Source organism: Harmonia axyridis, chromosome 5 (assembly GCF_914767665.1).
Source record: "Harmonia axyridis chromosome 5, icHarAxyr1.1, whole genome shotgun sequence".
Lineage (NCBI taxonomy): Eukaryota > Metazoa > Arthropoda > Insecta > Coleoptera > Coccinellidae > Harmonia > Harmonia axyridis.
In genome coordinates this window covers 39,017,652-39,033,049 of record NC_059505.1, presented here as the reverse complement: position 1 = coordinate 39,033,049, position 15,398 = coordinate 39,017,652, and the positions used below count along the sequence as shown (strand labels likewise).

Below are 15,398 nucleotides of genomic sequence, written 5' to 3'. Positions count from 1 at the left end.
TGTCTGATATGTTTTTGATATTCACTAATTGATTCAGTGAAATTCTAGAAAACCATTGAAGTTTATTTCATTGAAAAATCCAGGTTTCTCCTATGGACTGCTTTGGTGGTGTTTGACACAATTTTCCGATATCTTCAGTTAATATGGAATCGAAATATTGAAAATTGAAAAAAAAAAGTTGATTATTCAAATTTTCTGAATAAAAAAATGACTGGAAAGGTATAAAAAGAGTCAAAGTTCTCATCATTATGTGTAATATTATTATTATTAACCAAAAACTGCTTAAACAGTCAAAAGAACAGTACACCATAATAACTACTATAAATATCAAATGCAGATAATGTCGATGGTAGTATAAAATGTTCTAATAAATTAAGAACTGTTCATGTTTGAAAAACTTTTCAGATGAAAAATTTCATATATAGTACATTTTTTCAGGTTTTGCAGCTGAAATAACAATTTCTACACATTTTCAAGAAATTTATGTCAACAATAGTGGTCCTGAAAGCTGCTCAACAACTTTTTAATGAGTCCAAAAAAAACTCTGTACGAAATTCAGAACGACTATCAAAAATGAAATGAGATCAAATAGAGATATGAAATATTAAAAACAATAAACTTAAATAGTACAGTTGATCTCTTTCATAACTTTATTTCCCAAGTAAAAATTTTCAAATAATAAAACGTCAGAAATAAAATATGAATGTCAATACAAACGACTAGTTGGCCAGATTTCAGAAAAAATGTGATGAAATCCTTCATAATAGTTGGCAATAAAATTGAGAAAACTGTGGAACAGATTCCATTGTTATGTTGGCTTTACTTTCTCCATGATCGAATTGACATATGCCTCATGGATTTGTCGAGTAAAATCGGAATTATGCTTTAACATATGTATAAGAGCTTGTGCTAACTGCTTCTCCGTCAATAAATCTATTCCATCATTTGGATCATTCTGATTTATAGAAGAAACAAGTCCAGCTTGTAATGCTTCGTTTTTGTCCTTATACGACGATGGTGTTGTGAACATCATCGGAGTCATCAATAGAGGTTTTGCATTTTCCATAAATGATACGAATGGAGAAGATCCCAATAAATCTGGGTTGTCTTCACATAATGACTGACTGGTCAATTGTGAACTTAAAGGTGAATGACCTTGTAAAATACCTAAACTTGAACCTAGACTACCTTCACACATTCCATGACTATCACTTCTACCAGGTATTGGGATGGGAATGGCTTTCTTTTCCATACACATATATTGTTTTGGTAGCGGTTCTTGAGGTGTCACAGATCTTTGTTGTTGTTTTTCAATATGTTCAACAGAATGAGCAGGATTTGACATAAGTCTTTGTAACACATGACCAGTATCAACTGGTTTTTGTGTTGTTTTAGTGCTTGCTTTGGCGAAAAAGTCTTGTACACTTTTGGAAGTAACATCAGTTAGTCTTGGGGTTGATGCGAATTGGGGCACAGTTTCTTGTCTCGTAGGTGTTCTGTTGAATTCTTGCTGAGCTTTGGTCAACAAACTGAAAATGTCCACGCCATTTTCCTTTTTATTAACATGCTCCTCGCAATTTTCTTTTAAATTTTCCATTACTAGGTCTATAAGAGAAATGACACTGGTGCAATCTTCTCTTTTAAAGAACCAAATGCCGAAGATTTTACTATGAGAATTCTTGTAAAGTAGAAACGGTGTTTGAAGTTGGTATTCAAATCCTTTGACGATGGGCTCTATTACATTATTAGGGTCCAATCGGTTCATAACCAAAATACTGTGGAAAGGTTCACCATTTCGACTATAAATAAAAAGAGCACCTTCAACTCCCGTCTTTTCCCATTCGTTAGTAATTGTATTGAATCTATATAAGGCAACGTGTGATGAAGTGGCTAAAATCTCTTTAACGTATGGATCTATTCGTTTAACTGAAGCAAAACTTATACGCAATAAGGCAGCTTCGTTTTCGTCCATCATTATGACACTGATATGGATACTGCGTACTGTGAAGCGAAATGTCCGAATGTATTACATGTACGGGAAAACCAAATATATGAATATGTAAAAAGTCGTACATATATTTAATACACGATTTCATCAAAATCAAAGCGTTACAACACTAAATACTTCAATAATTCAAAATTTTAGCAGTATAACCTAAAAAAATATACTGTAACCTACATTGCCACTTTTACCTGGGAGAGTTCCTACTAGGAAATATTAAAATATTACACACATCAACAATTTTTATATCATTAGGTAATTGTAAGAACTAAATTAATGCGAAATTATTTTCTATTGAATATATAAATGAACTGAACGTTTTGAAATAGAAATCAATACAGAAGTTTTCAGATTATCTCGAAATTCAAGAGAATAAAACAAATTTGGCAACTCCGCTAAAACACTAAAAAAGATACCGCAATCACAAAACCTAACTGACGCCAAAAATTGAACATATTAATCTGTGTTCATTATGGTTTTGGGGTTATATTTGTAATTTTTACTAAGAAGTAAAGTTAGATTGAGGAATTTTACTGTAATTTTGTAAAAAAGGAAGTCAATGCAGCAAATCTTTGAAATAACGTTTATATATGGAGAAATGACCTAAAGCAAAGTAAATACAATTGTAAAATTCCTGATTAAGCATTAATCGTTATTTCCATAAGTTAGCAAAATGTCTAGATCTATTCGAGCCGAGACTCGTAGTAGAGCCAAAGATGATATCAAAAAAGTAATGAATGTGATAGATCGAGTTCGACACTGGTAAGTTTATTTCTTTTCAACTTTCAGTATGAAGGAAGAAACTCGAAATTATATTTTTTCTAAGGGAAAAGAAATGGGTCACGATTGGTGATACAACTATGAAAATATACAAATGGGTGCCAGCAGCAAATAGTGAATCAAAGAAGATTCACAAGCAGAAGGAAATTAATAAGGAGAACATATCTCGTAAACATGCAGTTGATAATTCAAATTCTAACTCAAATTTTAGTATAGCCGAGGATTCTAACACCTGTAAGTTCTGGTTTTCGAACAACTCAAACAGTTACTATTAATATCATTAATAAATGTTATATTACAATAATACCCTTAGTACCTACCTATTTTCTCTGAAAAATGTTAATTTTAGGTTTTTCTACTGGAGGAGATTCTCAAGGACCTACAGATTTTTCATCGTCTCATATGACATTCTCTGATGATTCCAATTCGCAGGGTAGTGAAATGGCTGTAAAAACACTAAAACCGACTGATTGATACTCTTTCCATGTGATTGTAAAATGTAATTAAAATCTTTTTCTGTTAATTTACAGAAACACTTCCACCTCTTGAAATAGGTCCTGATCTCTGTGTTTGGAATGTTTCTTTTGTACATCTAATTAATTCAGAGCCCTTGACATGATTGTATAGTATTTCTAAAAATTAATTTTTTACCTATATTTAAAGTTAAGTTATAAACATAAGTTATGAGAAGTAAAACTATTTTAATTCACAACCCTCAATTAAATGAATGAGATAACATTAATTCTAGATAAAATAATAAAACAAAGTAATATCCACTAATCTTTTTAATGTTGGTGACAATTGTTTTGCCAACACTTGCTTCATCAGGTTACATTTTCACTGATTGCTATTGTTCTGTTATTTTATCTATAATGAATTTCCATCAATTCGGTCCATTAAACATCAATTTTAGTTTTGAAAAATTTGAATTTCAAATTTTCAGATATCAAAAAAAAGGGTCCGTCAAGTGGAAATAATCATTGATGATTCTATTATCTTGGAGTCATTTGGAATATTTTATAAAAATTTCAACTGTTGAAATTAGTTAGTCCAATATTATTTTGGAGTTTAATATTTATGAATAAATTGAAAATATTACAGATCTAACCTGAACACAAATCTGTTATCAACTTTGATGATAAATATTGGTTTTCATAAAAACTTAAAATCGACAGTTAAAAAATTCGATTTTTTCTTTCATTAATCTTGTAGGTAGGTAAACATGTAGATGTTGTTTACCATTGTTAATATATCCAAAAACTCTATGAATTGTGAAAGAAAATTTTATAATAATATTCAAAATATCAGATGTGAATAATGAGCATATATAAATTATAGCTGTTGGCTTCCATGTAAGATCAAATTCATCTTGGTTTGAAATTTTGAAAGGACCATGTAACACTTCGATGAAAAATAAATTTTAGCGAATTAGTTAAGTCGGCATCGGTATATATTTCATGATTGCGAAGCTGAAGATCTACTGGTAGATAGAGCATGTAGTTATAATAATAAATATAATAATTCCCTTTATTTCTGATCTTATCAGTATCGTTAGCTAGTTCTGCCCTCTAGTAGTTAACAGCTACTACTTCACTACCCTCTAAGAGAGCTTCGGCTCTTGGCCACTAGAAGCAGCACTGCAAAACCATAGAAATAAACATTCTATATCTGTACAAAATCTAGAGATCAGAAGACAGAGGATGTTGAACGTCGCTACAGTTTTTCCATGCGTGATTAGAGCGTAATCCAGGTTCCTGATTTGATCCACGTCTTTATTCCTTCCTCTGAGACTTGAATACTTTATATTCTATGCTTGAAAATATATTGTATTCTATGACTATCTTATATAGGTCTATGGTTATTGTACTTTGTTATTTGTGTATGTTACCTGTCAAATAATTATCTGATAATTTGCAAAAAAATTGGTTTTGTTGAATATTAAGATGAGCTATGATAAAAATTCCATTAAAAGATACCGACACGATGAATCCAATGATTCGGAAAGTGATGACAATTACGTACCTTACGTACCGGTGAAAGAAAGAAAAAAGCAAAAATTATTGAAACTAGGCCGTTTAAAAGAAACAGAATCTCAAAAGTCCCAGTCCAGCGAAAACGAAGAAGATGATGATGAATTGTGGAGCAGGAAGAATAAAGTGTCCCTACTTGATCAACACACCGAGTTGAAGAAAATTGCAGAAGCTAAGAAAGTTAGTGCAGTGGAGAGGCAATTGAAAAAGGAAGAGGAGATATTAGAAATAGTAGCAGAAAAGAAAGCTCTCATGGGTGTCTCAGAATTAGCGAAAGGCATACAATATAATGATCCTATAAAAACAAGTTGGAGACCTCCCCGCTATATTTTGGAGAGTTCACATAGTAGACATGATAAATTAAGACAAAAAATGAGGATACTTGCTGAAGGTGAAGACATTCCTCCTCCCTTAAAAACGTTCAAAGATATGAAATTGCCAAAAAGTATAATAATGGGATTGAAAGAAAAGCACATTAAAAAACCGACCCCAATTCAAGCTCAAGGCATACCAACTGTGTTATCTGGTAGAGACATGATTGGCATTGCTTACACTGGTTCCGGTAAAACTCTTGTTTTTGTCCTTCCTCTGATAATGTTCTGCTTAGAGCAAGAATACAAGTCTCCGTTTGGAAAAAATGAGGGACCTTACGGATTGATAATATGTCCTTCTCGTGAATTAGCCAAGCAAACTTTTGATATTATCCAGTATTTCTGTTCTTTTACTTTGAAGCACAATTTGCCAGAAATAAGATGTTGCTTGGCAATTGGAGGTGTACCAATTCAGGAAGCTCTAGATACAATTCAAAAAGGCGTACATATCATGGTCGCTACTCCAGGTCGTTTGATGGACATGCTGGAGAAAAAGACAGTCCGTCTTTCTGTCTGCAGATATCTATGTATGGATGAAGCGGATCGTATGATTGACATGGGTTTTGAAGAGGATGTAAGAACGATATTTTCTTATTTCCGAGGACAGAGACAGACACTACTCTTTTCCGCTACTATGCCGAAAAAGATACAAAACTTTGCAAGATCGGCTCTGGTGAAACCTGTTACGATCAATGTTGGTAGGGCAGGAGCAGCTTCTATCAATGTTATCCAAGAAGTTGAATATGTTAAACAAGAAGCGAAAATTGTTTATTTGTTGAACTGTCTTCAGAAGACAGCCCCTCCTGTGTTGATCTTTGCTGAGAAAAAGCAAGATGTCGATGCCATTCATGAGTATTTGTTATTGAAGGGGGTTGAAGCTGTTGCTATACATGGAGGAAAGGATCAAGAGGAACGGTCCAGATCAGTGGAAGCTTTCAGGAAAGGCAAGAAGGATGTCCTTGTAGCAACAGATGTCGCTTCTAAAGGATTGGATTTTGCCGACATTCAACATGTTATTAATTATGATATGCCCGATGACGTGGAAAACTATGTGCATCGTATAGGAAGAACTGGGAGGTCTGGGAACAAAGGTCTAGCTACAACATTCGTTAATAAGTCCAACGAAGAATCCGTACTTTTGGACTTGAAGCATCTATTGATAGAATCGAAGCAGAAAGTTCCAGCCTTTCTGTTCGAGATTTGTTCGGAGAATGAGATATATCTCAACATGGGAGAGAAAGGGTGTACATATTGTGGAGGTCTGGGTCATCGTATTACAAATTGTCCCAAATTGGAGGCTGCTCAGAACAAACAGGCTTCTAATATTGGAAAGAGGGACTATTTGTCCAACACAGCGGCAGATTACTAATATTATATGATTTTTTCTTGTACATATTGTATATATAAATTGTAAATATTTTGAAATAAAATAATAAATAAAAATAAAGAGCTTTATTCTACTCATAGTTCCTCCTACAACAAAATTTGCTTTAATTTACTAAAAATAACTTAGTGTAACCATTGTCTTCTTTTAGCTGTTTACAATTAGAATCAAAATTGACAATCGTTATGCCGAAAAACGTGAAAAAACTATCAAAATTCATAGTTAAACTTTAAACACCCAGTTTCTCAGGAACTAGCATTATTTGTATCATACTTTGAGGTCCAGAATCTCCAATTGAGAGATTGTACATTCTTAAGGAATCACCCTCTATATTTATTTTAGCAAATTTACTTGTCACTTGCAGGAATACTTCGGTCGTTAGCTGACTGAATTGCATCAAAAAATTATTTCTCTCTTTATCAAACAAAAAAGAAATTATATTGCATCAACTAAATTTTACAGGTTGGTGAGCAAATTTTATTTTTCTAAATAAATTATCTCCATACCTTTTTTCATTAATGTGAATGTGGGTGAATGAAACAAAACAAATGAAAAATTATTTATATTCGCTAAATATTAGTATACAGTTTTATTGACAAGACATTGGAAGATACAACAAACAGACCGTTTTGCCAACTCAACAAATTTTCACCAATATATCAAACACTTGGACGGTCAGCTTCATCTAAATAATTATATAACCACTTCTTCATAGCAACAAAAGTATGCTTCGTATGTATTAAAATTAATCAATTTTTCATCACCAATTAAAAAACGTTCTGTTCAACGGCGATAACGAAAGACGATTTCGTAAACAAAATATTGATCGTTTTTGGTTATCGCCTCTATAAATTCTCTACAAGGAACATGAAGAAAAAAATGTGAAAATCATTTTAACAATCCTACCACGATCCCTGTATAGGCCTGATACAGGCTGTACAATCGAAGATTTTCGAATTTATGAAAATATAGCGTCATAAATACCGAGAAAAATACAATTTTTTACATCTCTCAAACTTGATCTCTAATATAAGATGTGAAAATTCAGTCTTAAACGTTATTTACATTTTATTCATTACCTAATACTGGACAGTTTGGATTAGCTACCTCGAACTCAAGTACCCCAACCGGGACACAATCCCCAGTATCCAATGTCTGAAGTAAAATAAAATCATTCAACTATAAACTTCGATCTAAGCAAGTGAATCTTCAGGATACTACTCTAAAGGATTGTCCGGGGTGGGGTTCCAGCACTTGTTAAAATGATTTTCAGTGGTTCTTCGATAAGTGTCCGGTAATCAGCCACCGGACTTTAGGCAATCTTAGTCTTTCACAACTTTTCGAGTAGATAGGCCAGCTCGTTATAGACATTTTGACTAGAAGAAACCACAAAGAACGACAACAGGAAGATTGAAGGGAAGACACCTGAGCCTACTTCTTATCGAAAAGAGGCAACTTGGATTTGACAGCACCTTCGCAGATCACCAGTCTGGAACACTTTGGACGCTGCGGGACGTGGTGATTGGTCCCGGAAACGGAAACGCTGACGTTACCGTGTCTCTCTAGGGATCTACGCAAGGCGGCTATCCTAGAGCTCAACTGTAGGCCACCTCTGACCCCGCCGGGATGCCGCAAGGTGGCGCCCTTCCTCTCGAAATAATCCACTATAACCGAAATGTTGGGCTGAAGATCCTGCGTGGTCCATTCGGAACCTGTGAGGCTGGATATATCCTCGCTGCTGTCTGTGTAGATAGAGGACGCGCGTTTACAGAGGGCGTGGAGTTCTGCAGGCTCCAGCTCGTCCAAAGACCTTAAAGAACTAACAGCCGTCCCGCTGTCCCAGAAGGAATTGGGCGAAAGGCACTCTCCCACGCTAGAGTAGAAACCCGACTCACACGAGCCGCGTCGACGCATGCACGGTACAGGTTCCAACGTGCCGGAGTCGGACAGGTTGGTGCTTGACCCCGCCCTGAACAGCGGATGGACGTAGAGGGGGGAACGAGTGCTGGCGTGCTTCCTGGCCGCGGTGGGGGAACCGGGCAGCGATTTGGGCGTGTCGTTCGCGGCGGGAACGTAGGAGGGCAGCTCGCAGCAGGAGGAGAAGTTACCCAGGAACTTTTTGACGCCCCTGAATTGCGCCAGGGAGGCGAACGGGTTGGTAGTGCGGGGTTTGTAGTGTGGGTCCTGTTGGCACATGTGGATGGCGTGTCTTCGGGCCTTGTCGCTTGGAGAGCCGAACATGGACAGGGTCAGGACAGAGACGTCCTCGGAAAGAGACCTCCTGTGTATTACTGCAACATAGGATTGGGACATCAGATCGAGCTATTTTCTAAGTTATGATTTTTGTTTCTTCAATTTTTATTAAGTTGGGTATTTTCATCTCAGATCATTATACAGGGTGTTCCTTAATTGAAGATAGAAACGAAAATGACAGATTCCTCGAATCATATTAAGAAAAAGACATGGGCCCGCAAATGCTTTGTTTGCGCTTTGTTTCCTTTTTATAACCCCAATTTAGGAACACCTTGTATATCAAATATAAAAATGATGGATCTTTTCACATTTATAGTTTTTATGCTGAATGTCCTAGCTCCATTTCACTACTCAGAGGCTTGTAGGCAGTTAGAAGGACCAGTTGTGTTCTGTGTAGGCTTTGTTACTGTTTAAAATTTTTGAGGCCCAATATAGAATGGTTGAAAGAAATGAAAATACCCTTTTATTTAACCATAAACTAGAGTAATGCCATTGTAGGAAAATATATTATCTGTATGAAACTGTTAAGGGGGCATTGATTTTGAAAATTACTTACATCAACAGAAAGGGGAGTAACTTTTCAAATTTGTTTCTTCTTTTTTTAAACGTTCAATTCTTCTTAATTTCCCTGGGACTGTCGTTCACGTCATGCATTCATACCCTTTTCTATCACACAGATTATTGAAAAAAAAGCTCACAAATGAAATTTGGAATATCCCTCTACACTTATACTCTTCCTCTCTCTAAATAACACCCATCTGAATCGAAAATCATAAGATAGAACGTGAAACACAACTAAATAATAAATTAAACACCATGAATACATAAATACATTCTATTAAAAGATAAAATATAGTAAGAATAAATGACACAGATCAATATCACATCGAGTTGAATTTCATCCCTTCTTAAAACACAGACAACTCCCTGTCAGAAAACGTAGGAAGCTGAAATATTTGGTCCGTCAGATACGTACGTTTTCTGTGTTGGGGCGCAGAAGATTGCACCGACAGAAGGCCGGGCAGCTGCTCTTCACTCTTGGCCACGTATCCCCCCTTGTCCGCTTCTTTTCGGACTCCGAACGCGTCCAATTCAGTCATTACTTCTTTCAGGCACCTTCTGATCTCGGTGAACGTGGGACGTTGGTCTGGTTCAACTGCACAGCATCTAAAAAACGACAGATCATGTTGCTACATGTACCTAAAGTTGAGCCTACTTCTTATTAGGTTAATTTAGCCGGTAGTCCAAATGAACCAGTAGGTCAATTGATCTGGTAGTTCAAATGAATCAGTAGGTCATTTGATCCGGTAGTTCAAATGATCCGGTAGTTAAAATGAACTGATAAATCTGAGGGAATCTAGTTTGGTTACCTGAAGGCCAGTTTCAGAAAGTCAGGTACAATGATGCGCAGGTCGCACAGCTCGGTGAAGGCGAGGTAGTCGAGGCCGAAGTTGTTGGTGCGGGGCAGCATGTCCGGGTCAGAGTCCACCCTGGCGATCATCTCGCAGAGGACGATGCCGTAGCTGAAGACGTCGCTCAGTTGGTTGTAGAATTTGCCCTTGATGCACTCCGGGGACATCCAGTAGGGCGAGCCCACGGTTCCCAGCTTGGTCTTGGAGTCGGCAGGTGGGATGGGGGCGGCCAGGCCGAAGTCGCCGACCACCGCCTGCATCTTGCCGCCGTCTAGGTGCTTCACCAGGACGTTCTGGAGAAAGAGAGAGAAACAGATAAGTTTAGTGGAGATGAAGAAACCAGTAGATATCTCGCCGCATACGCTTCACATTTTTGCCGATAGGGGCTCTGCCGTTGAAATTTTCAAATTCGATTTAACTTTTCCTGTTTCGCCAAAATTGAATATTCTTATCTAAATTCACTTTCGTACACGTTCACGTTTAAAATAATCTAGAGTTTCTTATTAGGCTAATCTCTATCCTAAACAGATAAGCATCAGAGCAATTATATCTCAAACATTACACGGCACACAATAATGCATATTTTCTCAACACTTCGGCATCAGGAATTAGGTTTCTCAATGACTAGTCTTTCTCGATGATTTAATAATAGGCAATTTTCTCAAGGAAATATGTAAATATCTGCTTTCAACCTGATCGTCGTAATTGGTACGTGTTCTTCGTCGTATTTAGAGTAATTTCTTCCTCGAAAAAGAAAGGATAACAATCAACGGAACTCAAATGCATATGCAAACTGCATCTACCTAAATTTGCTACTTTTAGGCCTTCGACAGATGATATTTACAGACTCGGCCATTCGTGTTAGTGGGTTTTCCTAGTTCCTTTCAGAACCATTTTTGCTGTGAAGTGATAGGCTAGACGACAGTTCTAGAAATAACCTTCTGTAATGTAGAAATACATCTACCATTGCCTTAAAAACTTCAATCGGCCATAAACTTGAGTTTTAAAGCATCAAAACCAGAAAGAGACACATGTATTGGGGTAGATGGACCTGAACGAGGATATCTAGATCCCTGGGAAGTGAGCCCTCTATCTTGCAAACCTGGACACTAGCTGTCTATACTTGCGTCCAAGATTGTCTCAAAAGAAGCCTCAAAGAGGCGCGTATTTACATAAAAAGCCAGGCCACGATGAGATCCCTGCAATCATATAGCCAGGGGTCTCTACTGACATGGGAGTGCCGTAATACCATACATCAACTGGCCAGAGGGAATAAAGAAACTCTGCTATGGGTACCGGGGAGTTGTGGTATTGAAGGAAACGAAAAAGCTGATGAACTTGCAAAAAGAGCATCAAGGTTAACACCTGTTGGTTCTGAAATCTTCTCTGGGCTTGGAAGAGACCAATATAAGACAGCTGCCACCAATGGTAGTGGGACAGCAGAAAAATCCCCTGGAGAAACACTCCGGCTCTTGCTAAGGCAAAGACATTTATGGTGCTTCCACCGACCTATACCAAGAAGCTTCTGAAGCTACCACGAGCTAATCTTCAGGTAATGGTGGGACTGCTGACAAGACACTGTCGGTCCAAATACCTTTTGTACCGCATGGATAGTCAGCAGATGAGATAAGTAGGCTCTGTGGAGAGGAATTAGAAACAGCCGAACTCATAGTGTGCAAATGTTCGGGGCTGACTGGCCTAAGAACCACTCATATGGTAAAGTCAGTTCTGGATACTCACGAAGTAATAGTCGAGGCTCCTAAGGATGTTGTCGTTTTCGTTAACCCTATCGACGGAGCCTCTGAGTTTGTATGGATAGGTAGGGTTAAGAATAAAAGATCAAATTGGTTGCAGTTCCCGGAAGGCTAACAGAGCAACAACGACCCCGTTATTCAGTGAATAATTATAATAATAAAACTGCATAGATGGAGAGAGAAACCCCTGCATGGAAGACATTTCAACGAAGTGAACCAGGATCATGTCGACATTGAAGCGTCGAACTATTGGCTCACATCAGGTGCAATGTATCCAGAAACGGAAGGTTTTCTTTTAGCATTCCAAGATAAAGTGATCTTAACGAGGAATTACAGCAGGCATATCATTAAGGATAGAACTATTACTGACGATCGATGCCGAAATGAATTAGACGAATTAGACAATCTAACATATCACGGGAGGATGTCAAATGTTTGCAGGAAATGAATATAAAGAGAGACACGATGCAGTAGGAAAGATACTCCACCAAGAATCGGCAAGAACTGATTCATTTGGAAAAAGTGCCATACTACAAGTACCAACCAGAGACCACCCTGGAAAACGAACGCTATAAACTGTATTGGGATCATACAGATTTGACTGACGAAACAGTCCCTCACAACAGACCAGATACAATACTGGTTGATAAACATCAAAAGACAGCAATACTCATCGACGTAACAAAACCAAATAACAACATGCGTCTAAAAGAGGTCTAAAAAATGTCAAAATACAAGGACCTCGAGTTTCAGACAAAGCGCCACTGGGGAATGATATAAACGAGATCTATTCCAATTATCATCTCAACAACTGGAGTAGTACCCAAAAATCTCAAGAGAAATATCAAGCAACTAGAACTTAGTGAGTATATATGTTATATAATGCAAAAAGCTGTTCTTCTAGGTACTCAAAGGACGGCGAGAAAACTCTTAGGAAGCAACGGACAGCTCCAGGGATCGGAAGAAAGAGAACCAGAAGCTCGACGAGGACCAGAAGAACCTCAAGGATCGAGGAGACGACCGAGCTCTTCCCTTCTGATATTTTAAATATCTGGGATTCAGTGAATGTTCCTCTTAGCGAAGAGTGAGCAAGCCGACGGCGAGGGGAGTTTTCTCTCCTACCCTTTTAGGCTAAAATAGGGGATAATAACTCACCCTGCTCGTGAGGTCCCTGTGGAATACCCCGTTGGCGTGGAGGTACTCCATGCCGCAGGAGATGTCGTAGGCCAGCGATATCCTGGTGGCCATCGGCAGATCGACGTCCATGTTCTGCACCAGCTGGTCGAGGGAGCCGCCGTTGATGTATTCGGTGAGGGCGTGCAACTGACCCTCGTGCACGCACACCCCCCTCAGGCTGAGTATGTTCGGGTGCGAGAGTCTGTTCATGAGCTGCACCTCCTTGAGCATGTTGCGCCTGTTGGAGCGCAGCTGGTTCATCTTGAGCACCATCACGGCGCCGTTGACCTTGTGCGTGACCTGAAACGAAAAAAAAAATGGATTTATTTGATGGATTCGGTCCTTATTTGAATGACAGTTATTATCAACTTTGCTTCCGCCGTTTTGCGATGATGGCTATAGCGGTAAGTGGTAGTGGAAATAAATAGATCGTAGATTTCATACAATAAGCTTGGGTATTTTTAAACATAACGTCATCGAAATATAAGTCGATTTGTGTCTGCATCATAGAGTTGTTTTCGTTTGAACATGTCAGTTTACGAGCCAAAATTCTCGCTATTTGCGGGAGGTTTTAATTTTTTGCTTTACTATGAAGAAATCTGCGGCTGAGACTCATCGAATGCTCTCGAATACTTATGGTGAGACTGCTATTAGTGAAAGAACGGATCGAGAGTAGTTTCAACGCTTCAAGAACGGTGATTTTGACACCGAAGACCAGCATGGAGGTGGAAGAGAGAAGGTTTTCGAAGATGCAGAATTGGAGGCATTACTTGATCAAGACTCGTGTCAAACGCAACAAGAATTGATCATTGGGAATGATGCAACAAGGCATTTCAAACCACCTGAAAGTCATGGGAATGATTCAGAAACAAGAAATTTGGGTGCCGTACGAGTTGAAGCCGAGAGATGTTGAACGGCGTATGTTTACTTGTGAACATTGGTGATTGGACGTCCAATTTTCGATGACTTTTTCCAACATTTGTGGCCGTATATCGGCAATAACACGGCGAATGTTGTCTTCCAAATGGTCAAGGGTTTGTGGCTTATCCGCATAGACCAATGACTTTACATAGCCCCGCAGAAAGTAGTCTAGTGGTGTTAAATCACAAGATATTGGAGGCCAATTCACAGGTCCAAAACGTGAAATTAGGCGGTCACCAAACGTGTCTTTCAATAAATCGATTGTGGCACGAGCTGTGTGACATGTTGCGCCGTCTTGTTGGAACCACAGCTCCTGGACTTCATGATTGTTCAATTCAGGAATGAAAAAGTTAGTAATCATGGCTCTATACCGATCACCATTGACTGTAACTTTCTGGCCATCATCGTTTTTGAAGAAGTACGGGCCAATGATTCCACCAGCCCATAAAACGCACCAAACAGTCAGTTTTTCTGGATGTAACGGTGTTTCGACATACACTTGAGGATTAGCTTCACTCCAAATTCGGCAGTTTTGTTTGTTGACGTAGCCATTCAACCAGAAGTGCGCTTCATCGCTAAACAAAATAAAATGGACGTAGTGCGCGATACGTATTCCGCACAGAACCATTATTTTCGAAATAAAATTGCACTATTTGCAAGCGTTGTTCAGACGTGAGTCTATTCATGATGAATTGCCAAACCAAACTGAGAATAAATCACTTGACAGCTGTTAAATCGGTCGCCATCTTGAACAGTAATGCCAACTTAAAGTTATATACTTCGAAAAAAAACACCCGTTATTTAGGGAGACAGATATTGTGAGAGTAGTTAGTTGCCATACTAACCTGAAGAAGTAAAAATGTAGTTTGACGAAACAATTGTTGTGAAATCAATTAATATAAGCGGAAATAATGTGTTTTACTGATTAATCATATTGAGATGAATTTCTGTCAAGAAGAAAACGAAACAATCAATAAAAAAACAACCAATTAACAATTATAGCGATATAATTAAAAAAAAAAAAAATTAGGCTCGTTATATTTTATGGTCGAGAATGTCGGGCATTTCACCGGGTCGGAAATGCCTGGTAAGAACGTCCGTCGGAAGGTCGCGTAAGACGTAGAAAGTGTGTGAAAAGTGTCCGGCGAGCGGACGAAACAATGGACGGTTTCTGGCCCGAGACCAGCAGAAGCCTTCTCGCCGCCTTTGGCCGTTCACTTTCGCCGCGCGGTAAAGGGATACGAGAACGTATCGATGGCCATTGTTTCCGACGGGAGTGTATCAGGTCAACCATCACCCATCACCACAGCTATCG

At 38.2% G+C, this 15,398-nt stretch overlaps 4 protein-coding genes across 5 annotated transcripts in view; 2 read left to right on the top strand and 2 right to left on the bottom strand.

Moving 5' to 3' along the window:
• Positions 1 to 237: 237 nt before the first annotated feature.
• Positions 238 to 3,242, bottom strand: LOC123680749 (mRNA-decapping enzyme 1B). 2 transcript variants are annotated; one of them, XM_045618800.1, is made up of 2 exons: positions 3,103 to 3,242; positions 238 to 1,799 (listed from the first exon to the last, which is right to left on the bottom strand). In XM_045618800.1, the coding sequence occupies exon 2, from the start codon at positions 1,763 to 1,765 to the stop codon at positions 809 to 811; it is 957 nt and encodes a 318-aa protein (XP_045474756.1). In that variant the 5' UTR covers positions 1,766 to 1,799; positions 3,103 to 3,242; the 3' UTR covers positions 238 to 808. The 2 variants fall into 2 exon arrangements, with proteins under 2 accessions (XP_045474756.1, XP_045474755.1); XM_045618799.1 differs by lacking the exon at positions 3,103 to 3,242 and having other exon boundaries at positions 238 to 2,131.
• Positions 2,462 to 3,478, top strand: LOC123680750 (B-cell CLL/lymphoma 7 protein family member B-A). Its single transcript, XM_045618801.1, has 4 exons — positions 2,462 to 2,615; positions 2,668 to 2,764; positions 2,829 to 3,016; positions 3,132 to 3,478. Exons 2-4 carry the CDS (start codon positions 2,676 to 2,678, stop codon positions 3,254 to 3,256), a joined length of 402 nt encoding a protein of 133 aa, XP_045474757.1. The 5' UTR covers positions 2,462 to 2,615; positions 2,668 to 2,675; the 3' UTR covers positions 3,257 to 3,478.
• Positions 3,479 to 4,630: 1,152 nt separating this feature from the next.
• Positions 4,631 to 6,630, top strand: LOC123680747 (ATP-dependent RNA helicase abstrakt). Its single transcript, XM_045618796.1, has one exon. It carries the CDS (start codon positions 4,726 to 4,728, stop codon positions 6,550 to 6,552), a length of 1,827 nt encoding a protein of 608 aa, XP_045474752.1. The 5' UTR covers positions 4,631 to 4,725; the 3' UTR covers positions 6,553 to 6,630.
• Positions 6,631 to 7,114: 484 nt separating this feature from the next.
• Positions 7,115 to 15,398, bottom strand: part of LOC123680746 (dual specificity testis-specific protein kinase 2) — a 35,594-nt gene continuing 27,310 nt past the window's right edge. Inside the window, exons 2-5 of the mRNA XM_045618795.1 lie at positions 13,142 to 13,462; positions 10,191 to 10,525; positions 9,797 to 9,987; positions 7,115 to 8,858 (exon numbers count right to left, since the gene is read on the bottom strand). Of these exons, the coding sequence (XP_045474751.1) occupies positions 7,999 to 8,858; positions 9,797 to 9,987; positions 10,191 to 10,525; positions 13,142 to 13,462 (1,707 nt within the window). The 3' untranslated portion in view covers positions 7,115 to 7,998. The remainder of the gene's footprint in view (positions 8,859 to 9,796; positions 9,988 to 10,190; positions 10,526 to 13,141; positions 13,463 to 15,398) is intronic.

What these genes read in the sequence shown, in the direction of transcription:
- LOC123680749 (XM_045618799.1), bottom strand. Translation starts at nt 1,975, where the DNA reads ATGATGGACGAAAACGAAGCTGCCTTATTGCGTATAAGTTTTGCTTCA.
- LOC123680750 (XM_045618801.1), top strand. Translation starts at nt 2,676, where the DNA reads ATGTCTAGATCTATTCGAGCCGAGACTCGTAGTAGAGCCAAAGATGAT. An exon ending in ATAGATCGAGTTCGACACTG is followed by an intron (nt 2,765 to 2,828) that starts GTAAGTTTATTT and finishes ATTTTTTCTAAG; the next exon opens with GGAAAAGAAATGGGTCACGA. An exon ending in AGCCGAGGATTCTAACACCT is followed by an intron (nt 3,017 to 3,131) that starts GTAAGTTCTGGT and finishes TGTTAATTTTAG; the next exon opens with GTTTTTCTACTGGAGGAGAT.
- LOC123680747 (XM_045618796.1), top strand. Translation starts at nt 4,726, where the DNA reads ATGAGCTATGATAAAAATTCCATTAAAAGATACCGACACGATGAATCC.